The sequence below is a fragment of the Mustela erminea genome, chromosome 1 (assembly GCF_009829155.1).
Source record: "Mustela erminea isolate mMusErm1 chromosome 1, mMusErm1.Pri, whole genome shotgun sequence".
Lineage (NCBI taxonomy): Eukaryota > Metazoa > Chordata > Mammalia > Carnivora > Mustelidae > Mustela > Mustela erminea.
In genome coordinates this window covers 135,093,204-135,111,331 of record NC_045614.1, presented here as the reverse complement: position 1 = coordinate 135,111,331, position 18,128 = coordinate 135,093,204, and the positions used below count along the sequence as shown (strand labels likewise).

Here is an 18,128-nt window from a genome sequence, read left to right as displayed (position 1 = left end):
CAGATCTTTAGGCAGGCCAGTGATACCTGTATACCATATAAGACCTCCTGAATCATAAAGTGGTTCTGTTGCTTTACAACACCCTTTCTTTATAACAAGGATGGGAAACACAGAGAAAGGTCTGTATCTGAACAGAATACTACTACACTGAACAAATGATTATTCTATTTTTACTTTCTTCTGATAGTACTTAGAAAAATGCTATTTCCATACATGTAGGTCATACTTTACTCAAAAAATCATTCATTCATTTATTATATCTGGTAAAATAAGAGAGACTGGCAGCGTTAAATTCTAAGGATCCTTCTAATCCTGAAGAAAGCACATAAAACAGAAAGGAAAAAGAGTGAGAGCTTAAAATATTGTCTTGAGATTATAAAATTTACTAAACAGTCAATTATACAAAATAAAACAACAAAAAAAAAACAAAACCAAAGTCTATTTAAACCCTAAATTAAGCCAGTTTTATCATGATTTAAGATAATATTAATATTCTATATTATATTACAGCAGAAATGTCTACATAATTAAATGTTTACTTGAATAATACCTTTGTTCCTCTTTAAAATCATGTAGAAATTAGTGCTTAAGATTTTAATAAGCTTATACAAGTATACTGTTTACAACTCTGTGAAGAGCACTTTAAAAGTACCTTCTTTAGATTATTAATTTCTTTGATAGAAGAATTAAACAGTATTTATGAAAACGATACATTCAGGTTATTACCTCCAATAATAATTTCCCACTTATATTTCTTGGAACATATAAGAAAAGCAATCCTGAAATAGTAACAATGAAAAAATTTCAAGCCATTTTTCAACAGGACTACTTTATACAAAATTTCTCTGACCCGTATGATGAAACTCTCATTAAGAGATGCCAAGAGGTAGTATGACAATGGGAAAAACACCTTTATTTCTATGATGTCCTATAAGTAAAATGTAACTACAATAATGTAATCTGCTACCATAATTAGAAAATGTTCTCAGATTTAGCAACAAATGAATTTCTGAAAATAGAAAATGTCAGTCACTGGAATGATATGATCAAAATAACATACTTCAGTTGGCCTATTTCAACCAACCTATAATTGGATAGCTATTATTTTTTAATAAAAACAGCTTTATTCTTTTAAGAGAATCACTATTTTTTTTTACTAACTTCTTTTTTAGAAATCACAATTTTATCTGTTAATCACCAACTTACTGGACTGAACTACTGCTTGAGTCTGTTCCGAGGTTCCAGATGCAATGTTTGTCAGAGCCCATGCAGCTTCAAACTGTAAAGAAGGACTACAAAGAACAAATAATGTTGAACTGTAGGGATTTTTACATTGGCCCAAATCTAATATCTACCAACCATTCCTCCCTTCAAACATTTTTTAAAGCATTAAATATTTTGTTTGAAAGTGATCGATCTATGCATCCAGCACTTTTTTAAAACCTCCAATGACTATTTACAGTATCTCTTCAGTATAAAAAGCTTACAATTTCCTCAGGTGTCCCATCCATTTTTAGTAAAACCTTTTTCTTTTTATAAAATTTTATTTCTTCATTTGAGAGAGAGAACTAGCACACAAGAACACAAACTGAATGGGGCTAAGAGGAGGGGCAAAAGGAGAGGGAGAAACAGGCTCCCTGCTCAGCAGGGAGCTCCACCCTAGGATCAAGGGATCATGATCTGAACTGAAGGCAGATGCTTTACTGACTGAGCCATCCAGGCATTCAAAAACTCTTTATTTAGATAGCTGCATATGACTACCCAAACAGTTTTCTCAAGCACTTAACAGCCAAACTAGTTTTTGCGAATTTTCAAAGCTTAAAAAGTTCAATGTATCATTCTCAAGTTCCTCTTTGGCCTTTATGTTCACCTCCTGGTGTAAACACACCTTGCACTGTTTTTCACTGGCTTTTCAACTCCATCACATAGCCCTTTTCTTTTTTCTTTAAAAATCAAACTACGAGAAAATCTTGTCTTGTGCAAAGAATACATTCTAAAATACTTCTTAATGTACTTACTTGTCATCTCTTTCAAGACAATGGACTAAAATAGGCAATATTCCAGATTTTATTAAGTCATCAATTGGTGGATTTCGATCACTGGACAAAAGCTTCCTATAAGAAACATACATACTCTTGTGAAATTTAATGATATATAATTAAATTCAAATTCATACTTGACATAAAGATTACACAAATCCTCACCCATCTGAGTACCCTACAGAGCAATGTTTATGAAAGCTTAATCAGCTCATTCTCCTATATAAACCAAGCAGCAGAATATGGCTGCATATTTACTACCCAATAAATGTAACCTTCTTGCCCTAGCTTAGACCCTCCACAAGTTGGCTCTGTCTTACCTAACTAATGAATCTTATTCTCTGTAATGCAACAATAAATCAGTTGTCTCACTATTTCAATCTCATTTCCAGGCTCTTCACATTCTATTTCCCACACTTGGAATGCCCTCTTTTCTGTCTATTCAAGCTCTATCTATTCAAAGTCCATTTCAATTTGTATGTTTTCACAATATCCTCTTTGAATTCCAAGAACATTTACACAGCATATGCTTACATTTGCTGTTGAGTATCACCCTAATTTTAATATACCCTTGCCTTCTCTATTAGGTTCTAAAGTTCTTATCGAGCAAGAATTACACATGCTTTTTCACAGTATTTTCCACAGCACATGGCACAATTCTTAGCACAAAGTAGGAAATAACCCAGTCTTTCTTAACCTAGGTTCCAGATTTAATAAAAGAACTTTCTTCTACTACTTCACTGAGGACATTCAAGATTTAAAATGGCCTTTCTTTTGAGTGCACAATGGTGCCTACAATATCTACAAAATATAATACAAAATCAGTTTGACGACACTAATTGATTTGAGCTAAGGTACCAGCAGTTCATGTTAAAAAAAGGCAAACAAAGTCTTAGTATTATCGTGAGAATGAGTTTGATCTTATATACTTATAAAGTTGTCTCAGGTTCCCCTAGGGATCCAAAGACCATAATTCGAGATTATTGGCCTTGGGGCCCTTATGGCTTTCCTTAGAATGTCTACTGAGAAAAGCTGGTCCAAACTAACTTCAAATAATCAACTCTGGAAATAGTGAGAATAATATATCAAAATTTCTTAATCATCCTATCTGTAAACATTAATTTGCCATTTTGAGATGTGAGTACTTCTATGATTTTCTTCCAATATAACCAAGTCCTAAGAAGTTCTTTTACCTATAGTTGGCAATACTGTTAATTCTGTAATTTTCCTATCTGTTCTAGGTTATTTAAAATGAATACACAAAAGTAGGGAAACTCTAATAAATATTTTTAATAAAAGATTTGTATACTGGCTAAGATACTGGATGGACCAGTGAAATCTTCTCTCGCTATGAAATTCCATGAGTAGGATCAATTACTTAAGTGTCTCTGTCCTACTAATAACAACACAGAGCATTATTCTTATATTTATAAATAGAGAAAGGAAAGACTGTATTATATTATAAGACAACCATGCCTTCTCCGACATACTCATTAATACAAAAGTCTCAGAAGTTTCTCTGGTCCTCCCCTTAAAATATAGGAGCATACACCTCTAGAATATAGATTTCACAGCAGAAATATGCAACATAAGTTAATATTCCTACCTGGAAGTACACTGGCCAACTTTAGAGCCCTAAATCTTAATGTCTACTTGCCTGTACACTGCTACAGTAAGCTTGTAACTCAATTTATTATTTGATTAAAATAGGGATTGTGAAAAGAATTAGCTACCTGGGAAGGAGATGAAACACCTTTTTATAAAATTAAACCTGTTAATAAAAAGTAAAGTTTTATAAATAATGTTTTTCTATTAGTTGACAGCAATAACCTGTCAACACAACTCTTCCCTAGCATCTGTATGTACTATGCAAGCTGAAACTTAAGTTTATTTATTTGTGAGTTTAGAAAACTGCTACCAATTTTAATACTCTAGATCACAGAAAAAATTTTTGAAGTAAATGTAGTTGGTCTATGGACTATTCTTTACAGCTTGTCATCAAAGTTAAATATGAGTGACAGTACTACTGTACACTGAAAACTCAAACAGAACTACTGGGTAAGTTATAAAATTAAAATATGTCCCCAAAATTTAACTTACCTAGCAGCTTGAACTGCACTTAATTGAATTCCTTGGTTATCACTTGAAGCATTCTATAAAAAATTAAAACAATTTTTGATATAGATACATAATAATTAGAAATACAAATGAAGACAGGGGAAAAACTCAACTTACTTGAACAATAGCTTCTAGAGAGGTATTTTGCTGTGAAAAAAATTAAAGAAAAAACTAAGTTAAAAAGTCACCTTAAAATTCTATATTTATGTAAAATTTTTCACTGGCAGTTTTTAAGTTACTAGAATAACAATAACTTACCACTCTATAATCGCCATCTATATCAGAATCTTCACAGATATCTTCATGTGGTACATTTCTTCTCTTTAAGAGATGCTCATCTCTTTTATTCTTAAAAAAAAAAAAAAAAAAAATATGTATCAAAAAAAGAACTTTAGTTAAAAAAGCTAAATACTTTCATACAAAAAGCTTAGGCAATCCTGTGCCTACAAACTAAAATGGGAAGTGCCCTTTTAAAAGTAAAATGCAAATGCAGAAAATTAAACCAAACTGTGATTCAAATATTTAAGCAACACAAAATTTGAGTCCCAAGCCCCAAATATTACATTTTTAATGAACCGTGAACTATGTAAAAAGAAATTAAAAAACAAAAAATTGATTAAAAAAGACAGTGTGTAGTTTAAGCCAGAACCAAACATATATGTATTTATTTAAAAGTACTAAACCATTTTATACATCATCTGGGAGCTTCTCTTTATCACCTAAAAACAAAGTCAAAGCAAAAGTTGGGCAGTTCAAAATCAGACTAAAATCAACAATGCCTTACAAAAATCAAGGCCCACTCAAATTTCACTAAAAAATGTGCGGGACAAATTTAAAGATATACTCCCAACTATAACCTTCTTTTTTTTACACACATGAAATATAACCTATTTTAATACTTGAAAAGTTGATGAAATTTGTAAATGGAATAAGTTCTTTTCAGAACTTGTGTATAACTACACCTGCAAGCAGTTGAAATATTTAGTATAACTGTATAAACAAGACTTTCACTTTCTATAAATTATTAAATATTACAGAAGAAAAACACCATATAACTCATTTATCTCTATTCTTGGGAGAGTGGCCAAGTTGTATTTTGCCAACTTCAATAGCTTGGTTAAGTTTAGTTAAAATCCTTCAGTTTTCAAAAGAAAAAGAAATAGCAAACACTTGCGATTAATATACATTTAGTATCTTCTATATATGCTGTAATATTGTTAGAATTATGCTTGGAAGTACTCAATATTACTCAGACTCACCTTCCTTAATTCAACTACAACTTCATTTCGTTGTCTTCTCATAGTCTACAAGAAATTAAAGAAAAATATTTTTAAGAAACGATCTCAATTTCCATCACCCAGGAAAACCACTATTAACATTTCAATGTATATCCCATAATCTTTTCTTCTAGTCATATGTAAATAAAGTCATATTTTACTCAAAATAAAGATCATATTATAGACATGACTTTCTATGTTAGATATAAAATTTTAAAACTATAATGTATGAGAATACAAAGATACAAAGAATGAAAGAACCAACCCATAAGCTCACCTCGCATATGAATCATGACACTTAAAGAAGTAATACATGTACAAGGCTAGTAAATTCAGCAGCTTAAAAGGAGGGAAGGTGTCTTCCTATCCATCCAGTCTCTTTCTCTAAAGGTAAACACTGTGAGATTTACTGTGATTCTGACACACTTATCTACTTATTCTGTCTTTACCTTACTTTTGTTTACTTAATTTATAGATTTTAGAGTCCTTCCATGGTGGTATAATACAGTAAATCTTTTTCATTATTTCTAATGATCACAAAATTTTTCTACCACATACTGTAACCATTCTCTTACTTCTTAACATGCATTTTGCTCATTTTAAACCTCCCTAGTACACAGATTCATGCTTACTGTAAAACATTCAAACTTTCAGAAACAATACAAGTTTAAGCTCTAAGTATAAGTTCTCCTCATTCTTTCTAGTGACTGCATATGCCAGGGCATATTAAGTAGAAACAGCAAGTCACAAAGTAATACTCATATATCTGATTAAAGACTTCAAACTTCTATCCAAAACCGAACTTTTAATTTTTAACAAACATACATAACTCTATCTCATCTCACATGATTCATATGGGAGGAGAGACTGAGAGTTCTTTTATCCTCTGTATCTTTATTTTTATAAGGCTTATGTTACTGTTTAAAAAATTTATGCCGGGGCACTTGGTTGGCTCAATCAGTTAAGTGTCCAACTCTTGATCTCAGGGTCATGAAGTCAAGCCCTTGTGACAGGCTCTGTACTCAGTGGGGAGTCTGCTTGAGATTCTCTTCCTCTCCCGCCACTCATGGGCTCTCTTAAATAAATCTTTAAAAAAATTTTAAGGCATATTCAGCATTATAAATCTATTAATAATTTCAAAGGGATTTTTTAGCAAATGGCAGCTCTATCCTTCAAGATGCACAGACCAAAAACTTTATAGCCATCCTTGATTCTTTTTCTCCCATGTCACACATTCGATTATACCAAATCCTCCCACTGGTTCAACCTTCAAACCTTATTTGAAATCCAATTACATATACCTTCTCTGCCACTACTCTGGTCCAACTCACCATTAACGCTCACCTAGATTATTGCAAAAGTCTCTGAACTTGTACCCCTCTTCCTGTTCTTGCCCTCCTCCGTATTCGTTGTTATCACAATAACCAAAGCAATCCTCACAGGTAATCTTAATTTCTGAGTCCCATAGTCTCCTTTGACAATCTGGTGAAATCAATGAACACCTTCCATATAGTGTTATTTATTATTTATTTTTTTAAAGATTTATTAATTGAGAGAGCACAAACAGAGGAAGGGGCAGAGGGAGAGAAGAATCTCCAGTGGATTCCATGCTGAGTGCAAGGCCCAACACGGGGCTTGATCCCACAACATATCTGAAAATCAAGAGTCAGTAGCTTAAACCAACTGAACCATCCAGGTGCCCCCAAATACTTTTTAAATAGAGATAAGAAATAGATAAAGATTACAAAGAAAAACAATTATATTGATATATAATTGTGAAAAATATATAAATATGAAAAGACAAACTATAATATATGTGCTTCATTATCACATTAAGTGGGATCTAACAGTGAGTCTAGTAAGTACTATAATTTCAAAGTAATGTTGATGATTTAAATGATTTAAGAGATCCTGCAACAATAATGTTCTACTGGTGGTGACAAAAGTCACAGGTAACTTTAATAACTACTATTTACTGGCTATATTATTAAATGAAGGAAAGTTAGAAGAACTGTTAAAAGTTAGTGAAAATAAAGAAGTAATTTTTTCTAAGTCTGCAGGTCCTCCTGAATTCTACCCATAGCCTCTGAGGAAGGACTTAGTAAAGAACCACGTTTTAAGAAGTCAGTCAGATCATATCACCTGCCTGTTCAAAACCATCAACAGTGCTCCACTTTGGAGTAAAAGCCCAGTCATAAAAATGCTTTAAGTCCACTCAAATCTTCCTATGTTATTCCTTCTCCAATAACCACCTTTCAGATCTCAGCCCCTATCATTCTCTTGATTCACTCTGCAGTATCTACACTAACTTTGCTATTCCTCTAACATTCTGGAAATTCTCCTCTTCAATTCTCTCTCTCTTATTGCTTCACTAATACACTATGCAGCAACTCCCAAGGATGAGCTCCAGAGCCAAACAGCTTGGGTTCAATTTTCAGCCATATTACTTACCAGCTTTCTCAATGCCTTTTGTTATCTATAAAATGAGGATAGTAAAAATATCTATTTCACAGGATATTATAAAGATTAAGTAAGTTAATATATGTAAAGGAGTTAAGTAGCTCCTAGCAGATAACAGTGTATGTGTTAGCTATCATTATTATTACTACTGCTAACTCCTCAGGCTGTAACGCTCTTCCCTCACTATCTGCAGTGCTCACTCTCATCTTTCAAATGTCACCTCCATGGTAAGGTCTTTCCCTTCCTACCCAACCAGCAATTCTCCTGCTGGGTACTCTCTATTCCTCTTCTATTTTTCTCCATACTACTTATCACATGCCAATATGCTATATAAAACTTTGTTACCCTCTCCCAACTAGAACGTAAGTTCACTATATAAGGAACAACACAAGGAATAAATATTATTCCTTCTTAAAATGTACTGGGTAATCTTTTATGTCCAGAAATCTTTACTTCAATTTTTGACCAAACCAATTTATTCAATCTCTGTTTAAGTGAACTTCTGATGATCATTTCAGTTTTGGTACAGATATGTATTTTAAAAATACCCAAAGAATGAAACCGGACCACTTTCTTACACCATACACAAAAATAAATTCAAATTGGGTTAAAGACCTAAATGTGAGATCTGAAACCATAAAACTCTAGAAAGAAAACATAGGCAGTAATTTCTTTGACATCAGCCATAGAAACATTTCACTAGATGGGTCCCCTCTGGCATGGGAAGCAAAAGCAAAATTAAACTACTGGGACCTACACCAAAATAAAAAAGTTTTGCACAGCAAAGGAAATCATCAACAAAACAAAAAGGCAACCTACTAAACAAGAGAAGATAAAATGATATATCCAATGAGGTGTTAATATCCAAAATATATAAAAAAAAATCGCCTACAACTCAACACCAAAAAAGAACAAATAATCCAATTAAAAAATGGGCAGGGGAACTGAATGAACATTTTCCCCAAAACATCCAGATGGCCAAGAGACACATGAGAAGATGCTCAACATCACTAATCATCAGGGAAATGAAAATTAAAACCACAATGAGATATCACGTTACACCTGTCAGAATGGCTAAAATTGAAACCACAAGAAATAACAAAGTGTTGGTGAGGATACTGGAAAAAGGGGACCCATGAGTACAGTTGGTGGGAATGCAAACTGGTACAGCCACTGTAGAAAACAGTATGGAAGTTCCTCAAAACCTGAAAATGGCAGTATCTTACAACCCAAGAATATCATACAGTATCATACAATCCAGGCAGTATCCTACAATCCAATAGTGGATTACTGGATATTTACCCCCTAAAACACAAAACTCCAGACACCCCTATGTTTACTGGAGCATTACTTTCCAAAAGCTAAATTATGAAAACAGCCCAAGTGCCCATCAATCAATGAACAGATAAAGAAGATATGAGATACACACACACACACACACACACACAATGTTATTTGGCCATAAAAAAGAATGAAATTTTGCTATTTGCAATGACATGGATAAAGCTAGAGAGTATAATGCTAAGCGAAGTCAGTCAGAGAGACAAATACATTATTTCACTCATACGCAGAATTTAAGAAGCAAACCAAATGAACAATGAATAACAACAACAACAACAAAAAAAACAGAAAATAAACTGCTGGCGGCCAGAGGGAGTTAGGTGAGAGATGGGTGAAACAGGTGAAGGGGATTAAGAGTATACATACCATGATGAGCAGAGAATTGTTCAATCATTATATTGTACACCTGAAGCTAATATAACATTGTATGTTGATTATATTTGAGTAAAAAATATATAAACAAAACTCAAAACCCCTGGAAACTGTTTTCCAAATTGGTTATATAACTGTCCATCCCAACAACAGTACCTGAGAGTTCTAGTCCTTCACATTCTTATCAAAATTTGAAATGGTCAATCTTTTTCATGTAGTCAATTTTAACAGATATGTGGTGGTCTTCATTTCCCTTATGATTAATGATACTGAGCAACTTTTCACGTGTTTTTTCTTTCCATTGTTTATTTAAAGTAGGTTCCATGCCAACGCAAGGCTGGAACCCACAACCCTGAGATCAAAACCTGAGCCAAGATCAAGAGTTGGACACTCAATCTACTGAGCCACCAAGGTGCCCCTCTTGTATTTATTTTCTATCTTACATCTTCTTTCATAAAGTCTTTCGGAATCCTTTGCCCTTAAAAAAAAAAAAAAACTCAATAAAAAAATACCAACAAGTGCTCGCTTCGGCAGCACATATACAAAAAAAAAAAACAAAAACAAATAAACAACCAACAAGACAGGTTGCAAAATGAATAAAAAAACTTAGCCAAGTACTACAATAAAAATTTCAACATTCACTATCCTTTAACTATTACAGCCTTAAAACGTTAAAAAAAAATTTTGTTTTGTTTTGTTTTTTAATAAATAAGGAAACTAAGGTGTAGACAAGTTAAATTACCTGGCTAAGATCACACAGCTAGAAGTGGGATAGCTAGGATCAGAATTCAGATGGTCTCCTACAAAGCCAATTAACCAATAAGCCACGCCCTCTCCCCCAAGTCTTAAAGTTTAAGCCAATCTTGGAGCTTATGGTTCATAGTAAAGAAAAAGATATTATCAAGACAATGGGCTTTGTACTGTAACACAGTACAAAAACACTGAATTTCAGTAAACAACAACAAAAAATTAGGCCCTATATCTCACACACAGAAAATAAAACTTGTAAAATTGTCCAATAAAAGGTAGACTTTTGAGGGATAGATAGCTAAGTCAAAAAAAGTTCTATGAGTAAATCTTCTACCTAAAGAAGCAGAGTGAAGTCATAGTGGGCTTTAACTTCTTTTCAATGAAGTAAAATGTTACATAAATTAATAAAATATTGGGGCGCCTGGGCGTCGGGTGGCTGTCCGCCTTCGGCTCAGGTCATGATCTCAGGGTCTGGGATCACGCCCTTCATTGGAGCATGCTTCTCTCTCTACCTGCTGCTCCCCCTTTCTTGTGCTATCAAATAAAATCTTTAATTAATAAGATATTAAATAAATAAATATCACATTTATATAAATATCTTATTTACACCCAAAGAATTTTTTTTTAAGATTTTATTTATTTATCAGAGAGAGAGAGAGAGAGGGAGAGAGCACAAGCACAGGCAGAGAGAATGGCAGGCAGAGGCAGAGGGAGAAGCAGGATCCCTGCTGAGCAAGGAGCCCGATGTGGGACTCTATCCCAGGACGCTGGGATCATGACCCGAGCTGAAGGCAGCTGCTTAACCAACTGAGCCACCCAGGCGTCCCCACCCAAAGAATTTTTTACCAATACAGTATATCTTACTTATTAAATCTGGAGTTTCTGATAATTTGGAACTATTAATAAAGGATTTATCAAACCAATTTCACATGGTAGTAGTGACATATGCCTCGGGCTATTCCTACCCACAGAAATTTACTTGCAAAGTAAGAGATTTGACAATCTCTTTATTACAGAGCAAGAAAGCAAGAAAAGAATTTTCTTCTTTTGAGAAAAGGCTATTACCTTCAAGGTAAAGAGAAGACTGAATTAACTAGCAGAAAGACACCCTAAGCAGCAGCCTGGCAGCATTTATTTGCCAAGTCTTTAAAGTGGTATTAGATTTTTAGACATTTACCAAATCACAAGTCCAACTCAAATAAAGGACTATCTCTCTGGGGTCCCATGAAAGGGGTATATAAGGCTTATTTTTTCTAAGTCTTAACTCAAAAAGCAGAGGTTTTATATACTATATACAAATGTAATAGTTGTGAATTCACATGACTTACACTGATGCTGTGAGCTGTCAATTAGAATTCCAAAAGGCTGCCAAACTGGCCAGACTTATTTATAGGCCAAAGAGCTATCTAAAGGACAAAGGCTGTAAATGGGGGGATGGGGGAAAGGCAGAGAAAGAGACTGAGTAAGGGGTGGAGTTTAGGCAGATCATCCAGTATTTTTGTACTTCTTTGCTTGTAATAAATACAGATACAAAATCCTAAATTCAGGCAAAGGGGGACAAGAAATTGTCAAAAAACTCAAACAAGTGAATGTTACAGAATATAGTTTTGTTTTTTTTTTAAAGATTTTATTTATTTATTTGACAGGCAGAGATCACAAGCAGGCAGAGAGGCAGGCAAATAGAGAGGTGGAAGCAGGCTCCCTGCTGAGCAGGGAGCCCAATGCGGGGCATCATGACCTGAGCCGGAGGTAGAGGCTTTAACCCACTGAGCCACCCAGGCGCCCCCAGAATATAGTTTTTTAATTTAACAAATGATTACTGTGTCTATCACTATCCACTGAGGATAGGGTTTAGTCCTTCCTTTTCCAATTTATGGCTATTTTCTAACTAGTGGCTACTTAATTTCTAAGTCACTTTTTACCCATGTATAGTTTTTCTTTAAAGCTCTTAAAAACTAGGGGTGCCTGGGTGGCTCAGGTGTTAAGCATCTGCCTTCAGCTCAGGTCATGATCCCAGGGTCCTGGGATCGAGCCCCACATTGGGCTCCCTGCTCGGCGGGAAGCCTGCTTCTCCCTCTCCCACTCCCCTTGGTTGTGTTCCCTCTCTCGCTGTGTTTCTCTCTGTCCAATAAATAAAAATCTTAAAAAAAAACCTCTACAAAATACTAGTTTAAGTTATGATGATGTAATAACATACTGTATGAAACCTGAATATTTTTTAATTTTTTGAGTAAAATATGAGAGTTTAGCTGACCTAATCTCACTAGAGAAAATTTTAGAAGTTAGTCATACAAAAGATAAGGAATGTAATACTTTGATTTTACTTCATCCAGCCCATCTCCATCCCTTAGGAATGTTAATATTTAGGTAACAGCACAAAAAAAACAAAAGAAGATAAAAATGTAAAAGACTATCAGGCACGAGATATTTTGTGGGGTGATGGAATATATTCTAAAATTGGATTGTAGCAATGGTTGCATAACTCTGAAAATTTACTAAAAAAATCACTGAATTGTACACTTTAAATGGGTTTTACGTAAGATAAATTTTATCTCTATAAAGCAATTTTTAAAACATTATATATACACACACAAACATACATAACCTTCCCCTCCCCACAACATGGATTACCTCTGTATTATTATTTAGAGCCTGCTGGGAAGCATTTACTCAATCAAATATTTATTAATCACCTATTTGTTAAACACCAGAAATACAAAGATGGACCAGACACAGGAAATCCTTGGCTTTAAGGAGGTAGTATTTATGACAGAGAAATATAATAAGTTAATAATAAAGCCTAACATTTAGTAAACATTTGGTGCCAAACACCATTTATAACACATTACTTGATTTTACTCATCTAATAAATGTAATGTGTTATAACATGCATATACTGCTCCTGAGAGTAGAAAGTCTGCAGTAAGTAAAAATGAATGTAAGCCTAATCTTGCCCGTGGGGAGTCTGCTTGAGATTCTCTCTCTCCCTCTTTCTTTGTTCCTCCCTCCTACTTGCACGTTTGCTCATTCTCTCTCTCAAATAAATCTTTTTTTTTTTTTAAAGATTTTATTTATTTATTTGACAGAGAGAGATCACAAGTAGGCAGAGGCAGGCAGAGAAAGAGAGAGGAGGAAGCAGGCTCCCTGCTGAGCAGAGAGCCCGATGCGGGACTCGATCCCAGGACCCTGAGATCATGAAGGCAGCGGCTTAACCCACTGAGCCACCCAGGCGCCCCTCTCTCGAATAAATCTTAAAACAAAAACAAAAACAAAAAAAAACTCATTTTCCCATTCCTTTCCTACTTTTCCCTCCTTTCATTTCCATTTGCTAATCCCTCCAGCAGCAGCCATCAAGGTGCTTATTCATGCGTTTGCCAAGTATCACGTATGCTGGCAAAACTGCTTGTGATTAGCAGATAAATTCCAACTTTATTTATGACATTTCCCATTTATGACAATAAAAAAAAAGTGAAATTTTGAATGCTTAATGTTAAATGCTTACTCAAACTGTGATTTCTCAAGATAGTATTTATTAATAGTAGTAGCTATATGCATTACTAGTGATGGGCAAGTCTTCATAAGTCAATCAAATTTCTACCTCTAACAAGTAAAAAGCTTACTCAAGATTGAGTAATAGAGAAGTTTGAAAGTAAATTAAACAGGCGGCCAGATTTAACCTTGGCAAGTTACTGAAAAATTTAAAGTAATTCTACCAGAAATAGTAATACTTTAAAATGATCCACATCTAAATTATAAGCACTGAAATAATTAGTACATAAATATAATTTAAAAATCACAAAAAAATGTGAGAAATTATTAACTGTTAACTCCAGCGGCACCTGGGTGGTTCACTCTGTTAAGCGTCTGCCTTTAGCTAAGGTCATGATCTCAGGGTTCTGGGATTGAGCCCTACATTAGGCTCCCTGCTCAGTGGGAATTTGCTTCTCCCTCTTCATCTGTCCTTCCACCTGCTCATGTGCATGCTCTCTTTCCCTCTCATAAATAAAATTTTAAGGGGAAAAAAAAAAGTTGTTAACTCCAAGGAATGGGATTACAGTAGAGTTTCACTACCAAGTATTTGAACAACAGAGAAATGTATTAAATTCAGAAATTATATTTACCTCTTTGGAAAAGTTAAAAAATAAATGTAGGAAAAGAAAGAAGTTCAATTTCCAGTTTTTTGTTTGTCTGTCTTGTACAACACACACACCCACACCCACACTCACACTCTATAGTGTCATATCCAAGAAATCTCTGCCCAATCTAATGTCATGAAATTTGTGTCCCATTCTTTCTCCTAAGAGTTTTGTTTTAGGTCTTACACTTAGGTCCTTGATCCATTTTGGGTTAATTTTTAGTATATGGTGTTAAGGGTTCAATTTCATTCTTTTACTTGCAGCTATCAAATTTTCCCAGACCCACTTTTTGAAGACTGCTCTTTACCACTGAATGGTCTTGGTGCTCTTGTCAAAAATCTTTGAATATACATGCAAGAGTTTATTTCTAGACTCTCTCTTCTATTCTGTAGAATATGTTTGACTTTATGTCAATACCACACTGTTTTGATTACTGTAACCTTCAAGTTAAATTAGGAAGTGTGAGACCTCCAACTTTCTCTTCTTTTTCTGGATTGTTCTGGCTATTATTCAGGGTCCCTGGAGATTCCATATGGACTTTTCCATTAAATCTGTAGATCACTTTAGGCATACTAACATTTAATAATAGGTCTTCCAACTCATGAACATGGGATGCCTTTCCATTTATTTTTGCTCTCTTTAATTTCTTTTAGCAACATTTTGCAGTTTTCAGTGTGAAAGTCTCTTACCTCATTAGTTAGGTTTTTCCCAAGTATTTCATGCCTTTTGATCCTTTTGTAACTCAATGTTTCTCAATTTCCTTCTCAAAGTGTTCCTTATGAGTAAATGCTGATTTTAAATCCTGTAACTTTGCTGAATCATTTATTACTTCTAACATTTTTTTAGGAGGATCATTAGGGTTTTCTACATATAAGTTCAAACTATCTACAGAGAATTTTACTTCCTCCTTTCCAGTCTGGCTAGGACTTTTAGTACCATGCTGAATAATACTAGTAAAAGTGGACATCCTTCTCTTCTTATTCTTCCAAGGAAAGCTTTCAATCTTTCACCATTGAGTGTCATTTGCTAGGGCTTTTCATATTTGGTCTTTAGTGTACTGAGGTTGTTTCCTTCTATTCTTAGATATGAGTGTTTTTATTATGAAAGGGGACTGAATTTTGTCAAATGCTTTTTTGGGTATTTTTGCCCTTCATTCTGTTAATTTGGTACAGTACATTGATTTTCATATATTGAACCATCCTTTACATTCCAGGATTAAATCCACTTGTTCAGGGTATATAATCCTTTTAAGATGCTGCTGAATTCAGTCTGCTAGTATTCTGAAAATTTCTGCAACACCGTTCATCAAGGATATTGTTCTGTAGTTTTCTTGTACTGTCTCTGGCTTTGGCACCAGAGTAATGCTGGCCTCACAGAATAGATGTAAACATACTTCCTCGTCTTCAGTTTTTTGGAAGAGTTTAAGTGGGACTTTAAAAAGGTGTTAATTCTTTAAATATTTGGTAGAATTCTCCAGTGAAGCCATCTGGTTCTGAGCTTTTCTCTGTTGGGAGATTTTTGATTACTGATTCAACCTCTTTACTAGTTACAGATCTGTTTAGATTTTGTTTCTTCAGGATCCAGTCTTGGTAGGTTGTGTTTCTAGGAATTTATCTATGTTATCCAATTTGTTGATGTATAAGTCATACAAATCCTTTTGCAATACTCTTCTACAAAACACATGACAAGTAAAAAACATTTATCTTATACAAGGAAACACTAAAATATGGGTACATTAACTAAATTCCAATGGTTCTCTGTCTGGGGTGACTTTTGTCATTCAGAGAACATCTGGCAATCTGGAGGTAATTTTGGCTTTTACAACTGGGGCGAGGTATGGTACTGGCATCTACTGCCAGAGACAAGGGAAGCTGCTAAAACATTCTACAATGCACAGGATGGTTCTCCAGAACAAAAAATTATTTGGTTCGAAGTACCAAAAGTGTCAGGGTGGAGAAACTTGGCTGCATTCTATTATGAGTTATTCTAATAAGAACCCAAATTAAGTTCAAATACATTTGGAAAAATGTACACAAGAAAAAGTAAACATTCTAAAACATTTAGCAGTAGTAAGATTATATAGGACTACTTTATTTTCCCATTTTTCTAAAAAATTTCTACAATTACCATTCCCCAACCATTTCAAGAGACAAAAAATTACCTTGTTTTAAAAAATTTGATTGAGTCACTACTTCTATTTTTTTTTAAGGTTTCATTTATTTATTTGAGAGAGAGTGAAAGTGAGAAAGATCACAGAGGGAGAGGGAGAAGCAGACTCGCCACTGAGTAGTAGAGAGCCTGATGTGGGGCCTGATTCCAGGACCCCAAGATCATGACTCAAGCCGAAGGAAGACACCCAACAGACTGAGACACCCAAGTGCCCCTTGTCACTAATTCTAATCAGAGCGCACACACACATTTTTTAAAGTTTCATTTAATTCCCTGCCACTGATATGCCAGTCTCTGTAATGAAAATTAAGAAAAGACTGGTATACAAAATAGACCTGGTCTGTACTCTCAGGGAGCTTCTAGTCTGATGGGAGCAATTAACACTGAGTGACTATGCTAACAAATTATCATCAGTGTTCTTAAGGAAAACAACAGGGGCGGTGGGGGTGGAAGGATGGCATCTCTAAGTAAATAACACTGAAGACTCAAAGGATGAGAGATAACCAAGCAGTGAAGGAAAGGGGACGAAGGTTAAAAAAAAGGGGGGGGGTGGAAAAAGCATTCAGACAGAACAGTATGTGTAATGGGCCTAAAGAGGAAAGAGCTATCGAAGTGTTAAAACAATTAAAAGAACATGAGAATATAAGTAAAGGAGATAATAAAGTGACAGAGGTAGGAGAAAAAGGGACCAGAGCTGGCAAGGCCTTGAAGGTCTCAGTAAAGAGTCCGGAAGCTAAGTGTGCTAGGAACCTACTGAAACAGAGAAGAGGCATGATTTCATTTTTTAAAAGAAGCATGCTAGCTGTTTTATGAACCGGAGAAGAGCAAAAGCAGAAATAAGGCAATCACTATGGAGGTGAGATTAATACTGAGGTTATAATGATGTGCCTCAGATTTTAATAGTGAGTAGAAAGTTAACAGAAAATTAAGAACGGAGTGACATTATCTAAATAATGTCACACTTACAACCTTGTCTAAAAGAAACTTCTCTTTCCAGGGATGCTGCTGCAGAAGGAGGCAAAGCCTGTTCTTTATCAGTGACATCCTCCCTTCCACACCACTGCTGACTGGCTAAGGGGTGAAGGGGAAAGTCTGACTCGGGAAAAGCCAATCCATAAGCAGACCAGCAGTAAAAAACAATCTGTTTCACCTTGGGCAGAACTTTATTGGCTCAGATTCTCTCAGTAACTGAACCCAAAATTACATAAAGACTAATACAGTATCAGGGCGGCGGGGTGGGGGGAATCTAGTACTGGGTTAGTGGCTGGTGGAGCAGTAAAAAAAGGATCCATGAACTCCTACCACCAAGACACTCTTACCTCAAGTATCTTGAATAATGTGAGAATGGTTCTTTAATTTTCCCCACACCCTTATTTGACCTAGTCTGGATAAAGGTGTTCCCTGCACTCTTAAAAGCTTAATTAAAGCTAGTACCCATTAGGTGGGATTTTAATTTTATGGAAATT

The 18,128-nt window shown here is 34.8% G+C and overlaps 1 protein-coding gene across 4 annotated transcripts in view; it reads right to left on the bottom strand.

Moving 5' to 3' along the window:
- Window positions 1-18,128, bottom strand: part of KPNA4 (karyopherin subunit alpha 4) — a 55,712-nt gene that overhangs the window by 27,179 nt on the left and 10,405 nt on the right. For all 4 annotated transcript variants that reach the window (XM_032342500.1, XM_032342469.1, XM_032342490.1 and 1 more), the window contains 6 exons: window positions 5,417-5,461; window positions 4,416-4,505; window positions 4,275-4,304; window positions 4,140-4,192; window positions 2,019-2,114; window positions 1,207-1,292 (listed from right to left, as the gene is read on the bottom strand). In XM_032342500.1, coding sequence (XP_032198391.1) covers window positions 1,207-1,292; window positions 2,019-2,114; window positions 4,140-4,192; window positions 4,275-4,304; window positions 4,416-4,505; window positions 5,417-5,461 — 400 coding nt within the window. The remainder of the gene's footprint in view (window positions 1-1,206; window positions 1,293-2,018; window positions 2,115-4,139; window positions 4,193-4,274; window positions 4,305-4,415; window positions 4,506-5,416; window positions 5,462-18,128) is intronic.